At 32.7% G+C, this 13314-nt stretch overlaps 1 protein-coding gene across 9 annotated transcripts in view; it reads left to right on the top strand.

The window, feature by feature from the left end:
* Positions 1–13314, top strand: part of DENND1B (DENN domain containing 1B) — a 291773-nt gene that overhangs the window by 109620 nt on the left and 168839 nt on the right. For 8 of the 9 annotated variants that reach the window (XM_033200326.1, XM_033200323.1, XM_033200324.1 and 5 more), the window contains 2 exons: positions 2751–2800; positions 4769–4888. The exons of the other annotated variant lie outside the window; for it this stretch is intronic. In XM_033200326.1, the coding sequence (XP_033056217.1) occupies positions 2751–2800; positions 4769–4888 (170 nt within the window). The remainder of the gene's footprint in view (positions 1–2750; positions 2801–4768; positions 4889–13314) is intronic. 9 annotated transcript variants of the gene reach the window in all.

The following is a 13314-nucleotide window of genomic DNA, read 5'->3' as shown; positions in this document are numbered from 1 at the left end:
ATGCCACTCTAACCCTAGCAATTGGCTGTCTTCTCTCTTATAAGATCAATTTCATTGTAATGCTTATTACTAGAGATACACTGGTATGGAACCCAAAACACTCCAAAATATAAATTTTCATCAGTACTTGTTTCCAGTCATTAATATGATAATGGAAGTGCTGTTTTAGGACATACACAGAAATATGTGTTATTACCTCTTTCATTTTGCTGTTCATAATTTTGTATTCTATTCCATCCATTCTTTTTGTTATTCCTATTTTTATCATTTGACATATGTTAGCCAATATACTCTTTTGGCATAAAAATAAAACATTTTGGAGAGTTAGTAGGATTCTGAAACTCAGATAATTTTTCTTGGCTAAGGAATATTCTTTAAATGCAAAAGTCTCTAGAAAAAGGAAAAATTGATAACTTCTGGAGAGTATTGTCTTAAACCTTTCACGTAATCTGTGGATGCTAACCTAGAATTTTGTGTGTGCATGTGTGTGTGTTTGTATATGTATCATATTAAAAACACTGTGTAGTGAAAATACCAGCTTTAATACACTCTTTTGTAATAAACATGGAAGTATAATTTTCAATTAATATTACTGCTAAGAGAATCCCTAAAAGCTATTTGCATGCATTTTATGCCTCCCTCCAAGTCTCTCTCTCTTTTTTTACACTTCAGTTTCAATAGCACCTGTAATTAAGGAAGAAAACCAAGGCCTGGGAGCTAGGTAGGACTTCCAAGTATTGATCTGTGTAAACCCAGTTTATGCTGTCAGGGGAGAAACAGTCAACTGCTGAGCTGCTTTGTCACTGACATAAGCTGAGAGAGGATTTTTTTTTTTTTTGTCTATACTGTTGATACACTAGTCTATAGACCTGCTGGCTGGTTGAATTTTAAAGAGTGCGGAGGTTTAAAGACTTGTCCCCTGAGGGATGCTTCTGCCAGTTGGGAAGCGAGCTGAGGCTGTTTCGCAGAAGTGTGTGCATGTGTGTTGCTTGTGGAAGAAGGGAGGGGGAGGGTGTGAAAGATTGAGCAACTAACTGGGAAGCATTCTTCTTGAGTCTTAAAATTGATGTGAAATATATTACTAATTTGTGTATTTAGAGGCAGGTATTGAATTTTGAATATTTGTTCTTTATTGTTACAGAAATTATGTGGACAATTTTATAGGAGGAGGTCCGAATAGTGTTCACATGTATAGTAAAAATAGTGAATGGTTTCACTTTGTGAAGTACAAGATAAGGATTAAGCAATGGTCAAATGAAAATGAACTGGTCTCATTTGCAATGAACTGTTTATCACTTTACAGAATTTAACTTACTGCAAGTTTAGTGACTCTTTTAACTGCGTTTAACAAAATATTGTCAGTGGTGAAACAGTTAGCTTTCGCTTAATGTGGAATCTGTGCTCATACTTTTAAAAGCACATGATTATAAGCAATTCAGGGTACCCTGCCCTAGGAGTAGATGATTTTTTTTTTTTTTTTTACAAGATGCTTTCCTTTCTGCTTATGTGCATTAAGGTACTTGAAGCTCTCTTGGGTATTGGTGTTGAAATTTTGTAACATTTTATTTTTAGTTGACACTTTATTGTAGTCTATCTTTTTAAAAGAATGCAAGAAATTCCACTTTAAAACACTCAATGCTATATTTATGTATAGGAGTTAAATATTCAGATACTGATGACTTCTGTAGACCTTATTTAGTGGCAAAGAAGTGGTAGCGAAAGTATTGTTCAGTGAGGATGACTGCTGCATTAAGATATTGCTCTTTTTTCTTTTCAATAGGAAACACCCTTATAAAACTCTTTGTCTTATAAAGTTGCCTGACTTCGAAGTTGTATGATGTTGTCTTCAAGTTTAAAGTTTAACTTTTGAATCAGACTTAATTTTAAGTTATTTTTCAAATAAAATAGATTTTTAAGACTTTGCCAAGTAGCTGATAATTATTTGTATTTTATTGTAGTTGTTAATGTGTATGGTTTTTAAAAGATTTTTAAATTATTTTTAATGACTGTTAAATAACTGAAGGTTTCAAAATCATTCAGATTATTTTCTGTGTTTTATTAAAGCATTGATTTTCATATTAAGCAATTCTTAAATGAAAGTGCACAGAATAGAAGCTATATTTTTGAAAGCTTGTTTTTAGATACACGTTTCTTTAAGAGTGGTAAGATAAAACAATACCAAGAATTGAATCGTGTAAATGTTTCTTTGGCTATAGAAAGTCTCCCTCTCTCTCTCTCTTTTTTTTTTTTTTTTTTTAACTGTTTGACTATGGGACATGTAGAGTTGTTATACCTCTCAGCAATTCATTCTGCTGCCACTTCATTCCCTTTTCTCTGCCTGCATTTTAACTGAAACAACATTTATATTTTTGAGCCAGGATCTGTCAGAAGTCCCTATGGCTAGACTGTGGTACAAGTAGCAGCAGACGTAGCTTACCCATATGGTGCGGTGCCTCTTGTAAAATCCATATGGCCTTGTTGAAGGGAATCCCAGCGGGGATGTGAAGGGTGTTAATACCCTTCAGGCCAGGCCTTTCCCCCCTGGGGTTTCTGTGGCATTGTCAGTGCAATCTGCCAAAGCACAAACTTAATTCCTTTTTAATAATCAATTATTTTAGTCTAGGAACCTGTGCTATTTTTCTTAAGGACAAAGAAAGCAACTTTTTTCCTAGAAAATGTCTCTTAAGTTTTAACTGCATCTTAAAAAATATTCTAAAACATTTCTTTTTTTTTGAAATTTCCATTTGTAGGAAATACTACAGAGTGTGCCAAAGTTCTGTTTTCCCTTTGACGTTGAAAGGTACAGTATAAGTATCATTTAAAATAAATGTAGTTTATTTTATTACATACTTAAAAATGATTACATGTGCTTTTTTTATAAAGTAAAATGTCCCTTCTCTTTACTGCTTCTCACAAAAAGGCTAGAGATTGAAAAGAGGTTGAAAATTAATATGTGGAAGAGGAAGCCTTTTAAATCACATCTTTTATTTTCTCTACTATGAACAGTTAAGACGAGTCTGAAAACACTATTGCCAATAGTTTCTATTTTTTCCCTTTATTCTGTCTTCTTCAGGTAGAAATTGTGAGCACTAGTGGAAAAAAATATTAATATGACCTTGATCAGAGTCTTAGAATTATGTCTTGATATATATGTTTCCTGGTTCCTATCTCACTTCATCCTCATTGAAAAGACCATCTGTGTCATGCTGTAAAACTCATGGCTACTTGTCTCTCAAGAATAGCTTTATAGAAGTAGTGTAATAGTATGGAAAGCTATAGGGAAACTCATATAGTTTTGAAAATCTTATTTTTATATTTCACTGAACAAATATTGAATGATGAAATTGCATACAGTTGAAATTTCATGGAACATACAGCCCTGTGAGCATAACAACAGATCATTTATTGTTTTTCATGTGATTTTTTAAATACTCTTATTATCAGTTTTCTTAAGAGGGTGATATGAAGGGTTTTTGAAAGAATATTTATTTTAAGCAAATACTTAGCTATAGTAAATATTAGTGAGACTTTATGATTTTACTGTATTAAAGATAAAGCCTTCTGAATGATGGACTAATCAGTACTAATAAGCATTGTTGATGAATGATACTCCTTGTTTTACTTATCTGAGGAATCATTGCCCTACCTAAACAAAAGAAGTTACAGGTTTCATATTAATAGTAAGGAAGATTTAGAATCCAGCTATGAAAAGCATATTATGAACCTTGGACACTAGAGGTCACATTTGTGACTAGAGAGTTTTTGTTTTTTTTTTTTTAAGTTTATTAAAGCGTAAGAAAAACCTGTCCCCTTAAAAGTGTATTTGTTAAATGTTCAGCATTTGAAATGCAACATTTCCTGACAAAACTGTTTGTAGCATTGATACTGGCAGTAATTTATTTCCTTCTGTATAATCACTGTGGCTATTTCAAAACCAAAGTGTAGGCGTCATGGATATTTTATTTTGGGACAAGGAAGTGCAAATTCAGTTATGGTTATCTAATGGCAAGATTACAGCCAGTACTAGGAAATATATTCATATATTTTAAGTAGAAATAAAGATTCAATCTAACGTTTTATATTGCCCCTTATACCAAAGTGTGACACATATTATGGTAGTATGATACTTCAAAGTTGACTAAAATTCTTTACAGCTTAGCTGGTAAGCCTTTTTTATTTGGTAGAAATTATATTCTTATTTTATACTTGGAAATTTATTTCTCAGTATATTGATAGCTGTACAAGAGAATTCTAGGAAAAATATACCAAGGGTATTTTTGTAGGATACTTTATTGGGTGAGAATGTCAACAGGAGAAGCAATTAAACAGAGTTGGTGGTGGCTGCCATTGGATTCTAAAGCGACATGATTTGCTATCTAAGCAATTTTAGAATAATTAGGAAAAGTGGCTAGCGTTGAAGAAAAGGACTTAGTCATCACTTCTAGCTTCTTCTACAGTTTCAGTAATAATATTTTGATAATTTATGAAATATGAGCACTTTTAGTCTTATGAACATTTATGGTAGACTACCTTATGATTTCCTAGTGAGAGATTAATATATGCAGAACTGTTCAGTCTATGAGGTATTACAACTTATTTTGGTGTTTATATATTTCACACTTGCTTTAGTTTTAGAACATAGTTCTGGCTTCAAGAACCAGCTGATTAGAAAGATGAAACCAATGTCACATACGAATATACTCTTGCTTTTTTCTTGAAGAAAATTGTCAAACAAGGCACAATATTTCATAATGTTACTATATTTTAGGGTGTCTCAGAATCAAGTTGGACAGCACTTTACCTTTGTACTGACAGACATTGAAAGTAAACAGAGATTTGGATTCTGCAGACTTACGTCAGGAGGCACAATTTGTTTATGCATCCTTAGGTGAGTATTTGTAGTAAAAAAAAAAAAAATTGGATGCAAAATAGGTAACTGTATCTCTCTTTTGTACTTTGTTGTGCTTGGAATGAAGAAAAACTTGTTTTCTTTAAAAGCAAGTTGAAAAATAATTTTTCCTGACTTTCTGTATACAGAATCAGTTAAGTTTAAAGATTTACCATTATCATAGTGGAACTTTCCTTGAAAGAATCGATTTTTTAAAGATTAGATTTTTGTAGAATTATTTTTGAAAACTAAATATAAGGAGATGGATTCAAATAATATAGGAGTTTCACCTATTAAATGAAATACAAAAAGATAAGTTAATGTATGCCCTTTTCTATCACTGAACCTGAACTTGGATTTTTAAAAGTGAACTGCGGCTTTAAGACAGGTTGCAAACTGATGAACCTGGTAGAAGCGTTTAGAGGTTTTCATTTGGCTACTGGGTGTTTTAAAAATTTTAAAGGATGTTAACCTTATGAATTTTAGGAAGTTTTGTATATCGTTCATATTTCACATTCCTTTTGAAAAATGAGGATATCTGCTAATTCTGCCATGGCAGCAATAAACTGGAACTGAATAGCAGATTTTTAGTTGTATCATGGGCTTGCTAGTTTCCACAGGTCCTATCTGTCCTGTCTAATTGCCTACATTATCTGCCTTCATTCAGTAGGTAGTTGAGAGTATGTGTCCTGCCTGTGGACTTGGGATCTGCGTTGCTGACTGTTAGGAAGAAAGGGATCTAAAGGTTAGCACCCTTGCAATATGTCCTGATGAATCAGAAATCCAGATGTAGTCTATAAAAATAGGACACTATATTATTATTATACTATGGATATTGGTCAAGCTAGATTTCTTAGAAATGCTCATAGGAAAAGAAATAACAATTTATGAAATAACATATTACTAAGAAAACTTTGTTATAAAATCAGTCTTCTTGTTCATTTGCTGTTAATATTTAACTACATTTGTATCATTCATTTAGTGTTTGTTAATTTACTTAGAACATTGGTTAGAGCTGGAGAGTTTTTTTCAAGCTTTATTCAAAAGTAAGTGCTTAACTGCTTTATACGTAATAGAATTGTGAATGTGCCCCCATTCTCTCTTTAGCACAACTTTTTCATCTGGATAACAATTGTGCTTAAAACTTACACTTTATCCAAAAGAATGTCATGCTTAAAACTGTAGGTTAATTTTTTGAACTTGGAGCAGGTTGGCTGGGCAGTGGGGGTGGAGATGACAGTATGGGCAATGGTGGGGAGAGTTCCTTTCATCATTGTTTCATGCTGAAAGTTCAAAAGCTACAGTTTAAACAGGAGTATATCTTTATGCATTGTGCCCAAGATGGATTTGCCCTGATGGAAAGACCAAAGCTGTATATGCTTTCTTATTTTTCTCAATGAATTTTTGAAACTTTTCATTAAAAAACTCAGATTTGGCCGGGCGCTGTGGCTCAAGCCTGTAATCCCAGCACTTTGGGAGGCCGAGACGGGCGGATCACGAGGTCAGGAGATCGAGACCATCCTGGCTAATACGGTGAAACCCCGTCTCTACTAAAAAATACAAAAAACTAGCCGGGCGTCGAGGCGGGCGCCTGTAGTCCCAGCTACTCGGGAGGCTGAGGCAGGAGAATGGCGTAAAACCCGGGAGGCGGAGCTTGCAGTGAGCTGAGATCCGGCCACTGCACTCCAGCCTGGGCGGCAGAGCAAGACTCCGTCTCAGAAAAAACAAACAAACAAACAAACAAAATTCAGATTTACAGAAAAGTTTTCATGGCACAATGAACTTTTATATGAACATTACCTGGATTCTTCAGTTGTTAGCATGCATTTCTCTTCCTCTCTCCTCCTCTCCCCTACTCTCCCTTTCTCTCTCAATACGCACACACACGCACACACACACACACAGACACACACACACACACTTTACCCCACCTTTATTGTTTTTGTGTACCCATTTAAGAGTAAACATCATTTTCAGGTAAGATCTGAGTCTGTATTTTATAGCTTACCTCACTGCCTCTGAACTGACCTCCTGATATTTATAATTTAAAAGTCTGAGCCTTTTGTTTTGAACTCTTAAAATACTTTGAATACATTGAATTTATTAATCATTCACAAATAATTATTGAATGTTTAGAGCAGTTTCTGTAAATGTGCTTGTGGAATAAATATTCTTAGGAATTTCTGTTTAAATTGAGGAAAGCAATCATTACTTGAAAATATTTATATAAAACATGAACTATAACTATTTGTTAATCGACAGAAAGAATAATATAAGGTCCATATTGGCAGCCCAATTGTCATTAATTTGTAGGAAACAAACTCTAAAGCAAGTACAATTATCAAGTTATTTTTATCTGTGGTTCTAAACTTGTATATGTAAAAGAACCCTGAATGTTGTGGTATATTCTTTAAAGTAGGAAGAGTTTTTAACCTGCAGAAATTATGATTATATTATATAAACATAATGAAAACTAAAAGTAAAATCATGTATACCAATAAACAGAACATTTCACAGTAAGTATTATTGAATATTTTATCTTTTATTTAAAATCGTTTTTCCTTTTATATTTATTTTTGTCATGTGACAGTGCTTTTGGTAGATAAGAAATAGGAGGTGTCAAAACTTTATGGAAAAATCATAGAGGAAAATCTTAAATTTAGAAAATTCTGTTCTCCAGCTTGTTTTTCCTAGTAAATTAGAAAAAATATTGACATTTTAAGATTTTAATGGCATATCTTAATATTTTTCCTGAAAGACAGTATGTGAAGGGATTCTTTGAGAACAGCGAATTTAGAGAATAACCAGTAAGTTAGATAACTATTTAATTTTAATAGTGAGTGGAGGATTCAGATATAATGGAATTCAGCATCTTATTCAGGAAATTGGAAAATTATAGATAGTTAAATGTCTATTTGTAAGCTATAATCAGTGTATCCCCTGGAAAGGAATTTTGACAGATTTCTATAAGTGCTACAGTAAAAGGAGTTATGGTGCTTTTGGTCCAAGTTTATCCAGCTGGTTTGATGGTCCTTCACCACTTTTAGCTTTATAATTGTTGAAAGGATGGATAAAACTCTAAATGTCAACTAGAAGGAAAAAATTACTGTGGCAGCGAGAGTATACATGGAATCCCTAAAAGATTTGTGTATTTGAGCACATGATGAAAATGCTTGTATGGTGACAAGCATAGTAAAATTTAAAATGCAAATAATAAACTGGTGGAAATATATTTACAACCACTGTAAGGAAGAGTTAATAGCCAAAATACATAATAAGCACCTACAACTTAATAAGAAAAATAATCTGATAGAAAAATAAGTAAAGCATCATAACTTACAGAGGAAATGTAAATAATATATGCAGCTATGAATGGTGCTCAGCATTGCTGAGGGTAAAAGAAATGATCCCATTAAGGTTAGCAGAATTGAAAAAATTTTTAAATAAGCATGAGGGAAAACACACTTCATATGCTGTTTATAGGACTATAAAATGGTATAAGCTTTTGAAGGAAAATTTAATAATATCTATTAGAATTATAAAATCTCATATTTCTTCAGTCAGTAGTTTCAGTTCTAGGAATTTAAATCCAGGATTATTTCTAAGAGTGAGGAGAAAAGTGTGAACAAAGATATTTATTATAGCATGGTTTATAGTAGGAAAAAATGCCAATTAGCTAGATTTAGTCATTCCACAATGTATATGTACTTGAAAAAAACGTTTTCAAACAATGAGAGTAACATTCTGGTGGGAGAGAAGGGAAGGGGTTGTGGGACAGAGAGGAGGTTATACTTGAAAAGAATGTTTTCAAGTATACACAATAAGTACATAGAATTTTACCTGTCAATTTAAATGAATAATAAAAAATAAATGTAAAAGTGTTGACAACATGAATGCCTCTCAGTAGGAATTGATTAGGTATATTATGGTATATTTGTAACCTCTCTGTCCCACAACCCCTTCCCTTCTCTCCCACCAGAATGTTACCCTCAGGAGGGCAGGGATTTTTGTCTTTTGTTTGCTCACATATTCCCAGTGTCTACAATAGTGCCTGGCACATAATTCTTAAAAGACTTAATAGATAATTATTGAGTAAGTAAATGAATAGTGCAACATTATTTTGCTATTAAGAAAAACATACATATACACCCTGACTTAGATAAATATTTATGATCTGTTGTAACATGATGGAAAATTTCAAAATAATATTTATAGTATGTTCTTATATTTGTAGAGAACAAGTTATATGTGCATGTAAATGTATATGTATTTTAAAAATAGCTAACACGTAAATATTTGTATATTAATATACGATTGTATGTACTTATAAGAACATCTAGAAGGATATATCCTGAACTTTTTTTACTTTATTCACTTCAGCGTTTATCTACTTTTTACAATAAGCAAAAATCATTTCAATTTTTTCTTGCTCTAAAACTTTGAGATGTTATTATGTAGATAATAAACTATAAATATGGAACTATAGGTATTATATTAAAAATTAGTAGGAATTTAGCTAGATCATTTTTTGCCAGGTAAAATATGTGTGTGTTTGTAGGATAGGAAATTATCGTACTAGTATGTTTTAGTATAGGCACTCCATACCAGTCAGGTGATCATGGTGATATAGCAGAATTAAGAATGGAAATGGGGGCTTGGCGCAGGGGCCGACGCCTATAATCCCAGAGCTTTGGGAGGCCGAGGCAGGCAGATTGTGAGGTCAAGAAACCCTGCCTCTACTAAAAATACAAAAATTAGCTGCGTCTGGTGGTGCATGCCTGGAATCCCAGCTACTTGGGAGGCTGAGGCAGGAGAATCACTTGAACCCAGAAGACGGACATTGCAGTGGGCTGAGATCGTACCACTGTATTCCAGCCTGGCGACAGAGACTCTGTCTCTAAATAAATAAATAAATAAATAAATAAAAAGAATGGGAATGGGACAGTTTCATTCAGTGTTCTTGAAAATTGGGATTTAAACAGAAAAAATATTGCTAATGGGATGGCTATATAATCTTTGAGCCAGATATTGATGTTTCTCTGTAATTTCAACACAAAATGTTCAACCAGATAGGAATGATTTGTAAGATGGTTGGAGAAATTCTATTATACCTAAAATTATTTTCTTTTTTCTCCTCTTCCAACAGTGGTTACTTAATTTTACTGTACTCTTAAGATGTGGTTGAAAAAAGTTTGTCTTTTTTTTCTTTTCTTTTTTTTTGAGATGAAGTCTTGCTCGATCACCAGACTGGAGTGCAGCGGCGCGATCTCGGCTCACTGTAGCCTCTGCCTCTCCGGTTCAAGCGATTCTCCTGCCTCAGCCTCCGGAGTAGCTGGGAATACATGCCTGCGCCACCACGCCCAGCTAATTTTTGTATTTTTGGTAGAGACGGGGTTTCACTGTCTTGGCCAGGGTGGTCTTGATCTCCTGACCTCCTGATCAGCCCACCTTGGCCTCTCAAAGTGTTGGGATTACAGGCGTGAGCCGCTGCCCCCAGCCTAGTTTGTCTTATTTCATTATGAAACCAAGACTTAGAATAACTGGTAATTTTAGGGGGAAAAGGAAGGTAGGATTATCTAATGAGCTATTCATACAATGGTTTAGGGTAGTCAGGTCTCTTAATTTACAGGCCAGTTTCCTTTATAACAGACTGTGCTGCTTCCAGAAATATGTGAGAGAAGATCAACTATGCTCGTTTTCTGAGTTATTTATGAGTAGCTGGCAAAAGCCTTTTTACTTGCAGTCAGTTTTGTAGGAGTGACCTGACTTTTAGAATTCATGTGCTTAATAGGGCCAAAATTTATTGAGAAGTATGATAAAATCCTTGCATAAGCAAGATGTAGATATATGCCTTTAACCATGTTTTCTGATAACAAAAATAAATTATTTTGCTATAGAAAATTTGGAGGATCTAGAGAAGTTTAAAAGATAAAAGTCACGTATATTCGTGAACACATAATTGTCACTTATGTTTTGGTATTTAGTTCTAGTTTTATTTCAAAAGACTTGCTAAGATACATTTACAAATTTTTCTATGGGATGTCAAAGTAAATGATTAACTGTAGTCTTTATTCAAGGTTTGTAAAATGAATGAATGCATCTAAAGCAGTTCATTAATTGAAAAAGCTACAGTGGCTTTCATATTATCATCCATAAGTGCCTCAAATGTTTATACATGCTTAATCTGACAATTGTTCATTGCTATTGTTTCTTTTATTGTAAGTTGAGATTTCACACAAAAATATTTCCCTTCTGAATGTTGGTTATGTTTAATCACTTTCTTATATCTTTACCAGAAATGTATTATGACTTTTGGATATTAAAAAATGTTAATACCTTCTCCTTAAAGATGTCTTTTGTGCAAAGTTAGTGCCTTTATACTGAAGCATTCTCTATTTGTAGGTATTCTACTGTGAGATAATAATGGCTTGATTATCCAGAGTTCGTTGTCAGTAGCAAAGGAATTAAGATTCTTGGATAGAAATTAATTAATGTTTCTCCTATTGTCTTTCCAATATCCTAAACACAGATTTTTTTCTATTGTGATAAAATATATTTTCCTAAAAATCTTCTCTTTTGTGACTTATCTTCTACTGTTTGAATTTGTCTTTTAATCCAAAAATTATAAAATAAAAACATTTATGAATGTCTCTTGAGTTTTTGTTGATATTGAACAGTTTAAAATATTTTAGGTATTTATAAAAACGTAGACATAATTAAAATGCCATACATTTAAGAAGCTTTAAGGTATATCGATACAAAGTAAAATAAAACAGTACAAATTGATAGAATATTTTAATTAGAAATAGCAGAAAATAATTTTGCTTGGATTTCTTGACTGGCAGAGACTCTTTTAGGTTAAAAATGTTGATACTAATGATACTAAGTGGCAATTAATTAACAGCAACATCATTTAGTGTTTGTTTACCTAGCCAAGTGGTCTGCTTAGTGACATATGTGCATTATTTAAAAAAAGAAACCAAAAAACTATTCTAGTCATTAGAGTTCTAAGCTGGAACATTTGTATATAATGCTGTAAAGCGACTTTTGTCTACTCCTGGATGATGCTATTATAGGACTTGAAATTGCTGTAATCTAGATTTACCTCAGAGTTCTAAGAAAATTGCACACTATGCTATATAAACCATGTGTCCGTTTTCTCCTGGATTTAGGTCTTTACAAGATTTGAAAGTTAGTATATTTCTTTGATTTCTATTTATTTTGTTCATCTTTTAGAAAAAATACTAGAATTTAGGCCTATTTAATATTAAAGTTGACATTTAATTTTGAGTCACTGTTCTGTTCTTTAGTTCTTTCTATGACATGTCTATCCTAGTTTTAACAAGATTTCAAAAATATCCTGAGATATTACTAATTTAAATCTGGCAATTGTTTGTACTTAGAATTGTTTCATATGCTAGCAAAAATGCAAGAAATAACTTTTTTACCTAATTTGATTAACATAATTTTATAACTATAAAATTGTCGCCAAGGGTTCAAAATACTTGAATTGAAGTACTCCAATAAGGAAGACAGATTTATGTTTAGGGCCTTTGTAGTTCCCCCTCCCCGCTTTAACTCATACCAAACTTGAAGCTTTCACACTCTTCCTTTGGGCAAATCCCTCAGAAGCAGAATGTTTCAATTTTACACATTTCGTGTCAATTTTCCAGACAGAAAAACAGCCTCTAGACATTAGACGTTTTCCTACGGAAAGGCAGTTTCCTTAGTTTTATTTGATTACTATAAGTTAGGTTCCTGCTGATCGCTTAGACTTTAGTGGTTACCTGACTATTTGACAAAAAACATTTCCTTTCCTTTATTTAACCTTTGACTTTTGAATGTAAAAGTTTTATCAGCTCTATAGTGGAAGTAGAAGTGTGGGGGAAGTCTTCTTACTACCACAAAATGGACTCATGACTTTATGTATATCTCTCTCTTTTGCCTTATGTCTTTATAGAAAATTAAAGAAATGATCTTACAATTAAATTTTAACTAATCTCCTGTAGTTTGTTTTAAAATAATTGCTCATAATGTTTTACATTTATATATGTTAGCAAGACTATGAGAGTCACAGTTATTCTTTGTTAAGTTTTAAAAATTCAAGTGAAATGTCTTATTCACTTACTACAATATGTTGAGTAATTTTTTTTAACTTCCTAGGATTTTTGTGGTCTGTTGTAAGAATACAGACTTTGACTCTCTTTGGGACTATAACATTTAGTGAAAAACATTTTAACATTTTACCTTATTGATAATCAGTTTAAAATGAATTGCTTTGAACATATATTGTTTGAAAATTCCCTAAGAAACCACAAAATAAAGACTTGAAAATAACATTTCTTACTCTAGCAACATAAGCTTATATGACTTAGTGTCTTTTATCTGTGTGTGTGTGTGTTTCAAAAGCTTTGGACATAATTTTC

The sequence above is a fragment of the Trachypithecus francoisi genome, unplaced genomic scaffold (genome assembly GCF_009764315.1).
Source record: "Trachypithecus francoisi isolate TF-2019V2 unplaced genomic scaffold, Tfra_2.0 Lachesis_group5, whole genome shotgun sequence".
In the NCBI taxonomy this organism is placed as follows: Eukaryota; Metazoa; Chordata; class Mammalia; order Primates; family Cercopithecidae; genus Trachypithecus; species Trachypithecus francoisi.
This window is presented reverse-complemented; position numbering and strand designations above follow the sequence as displayed.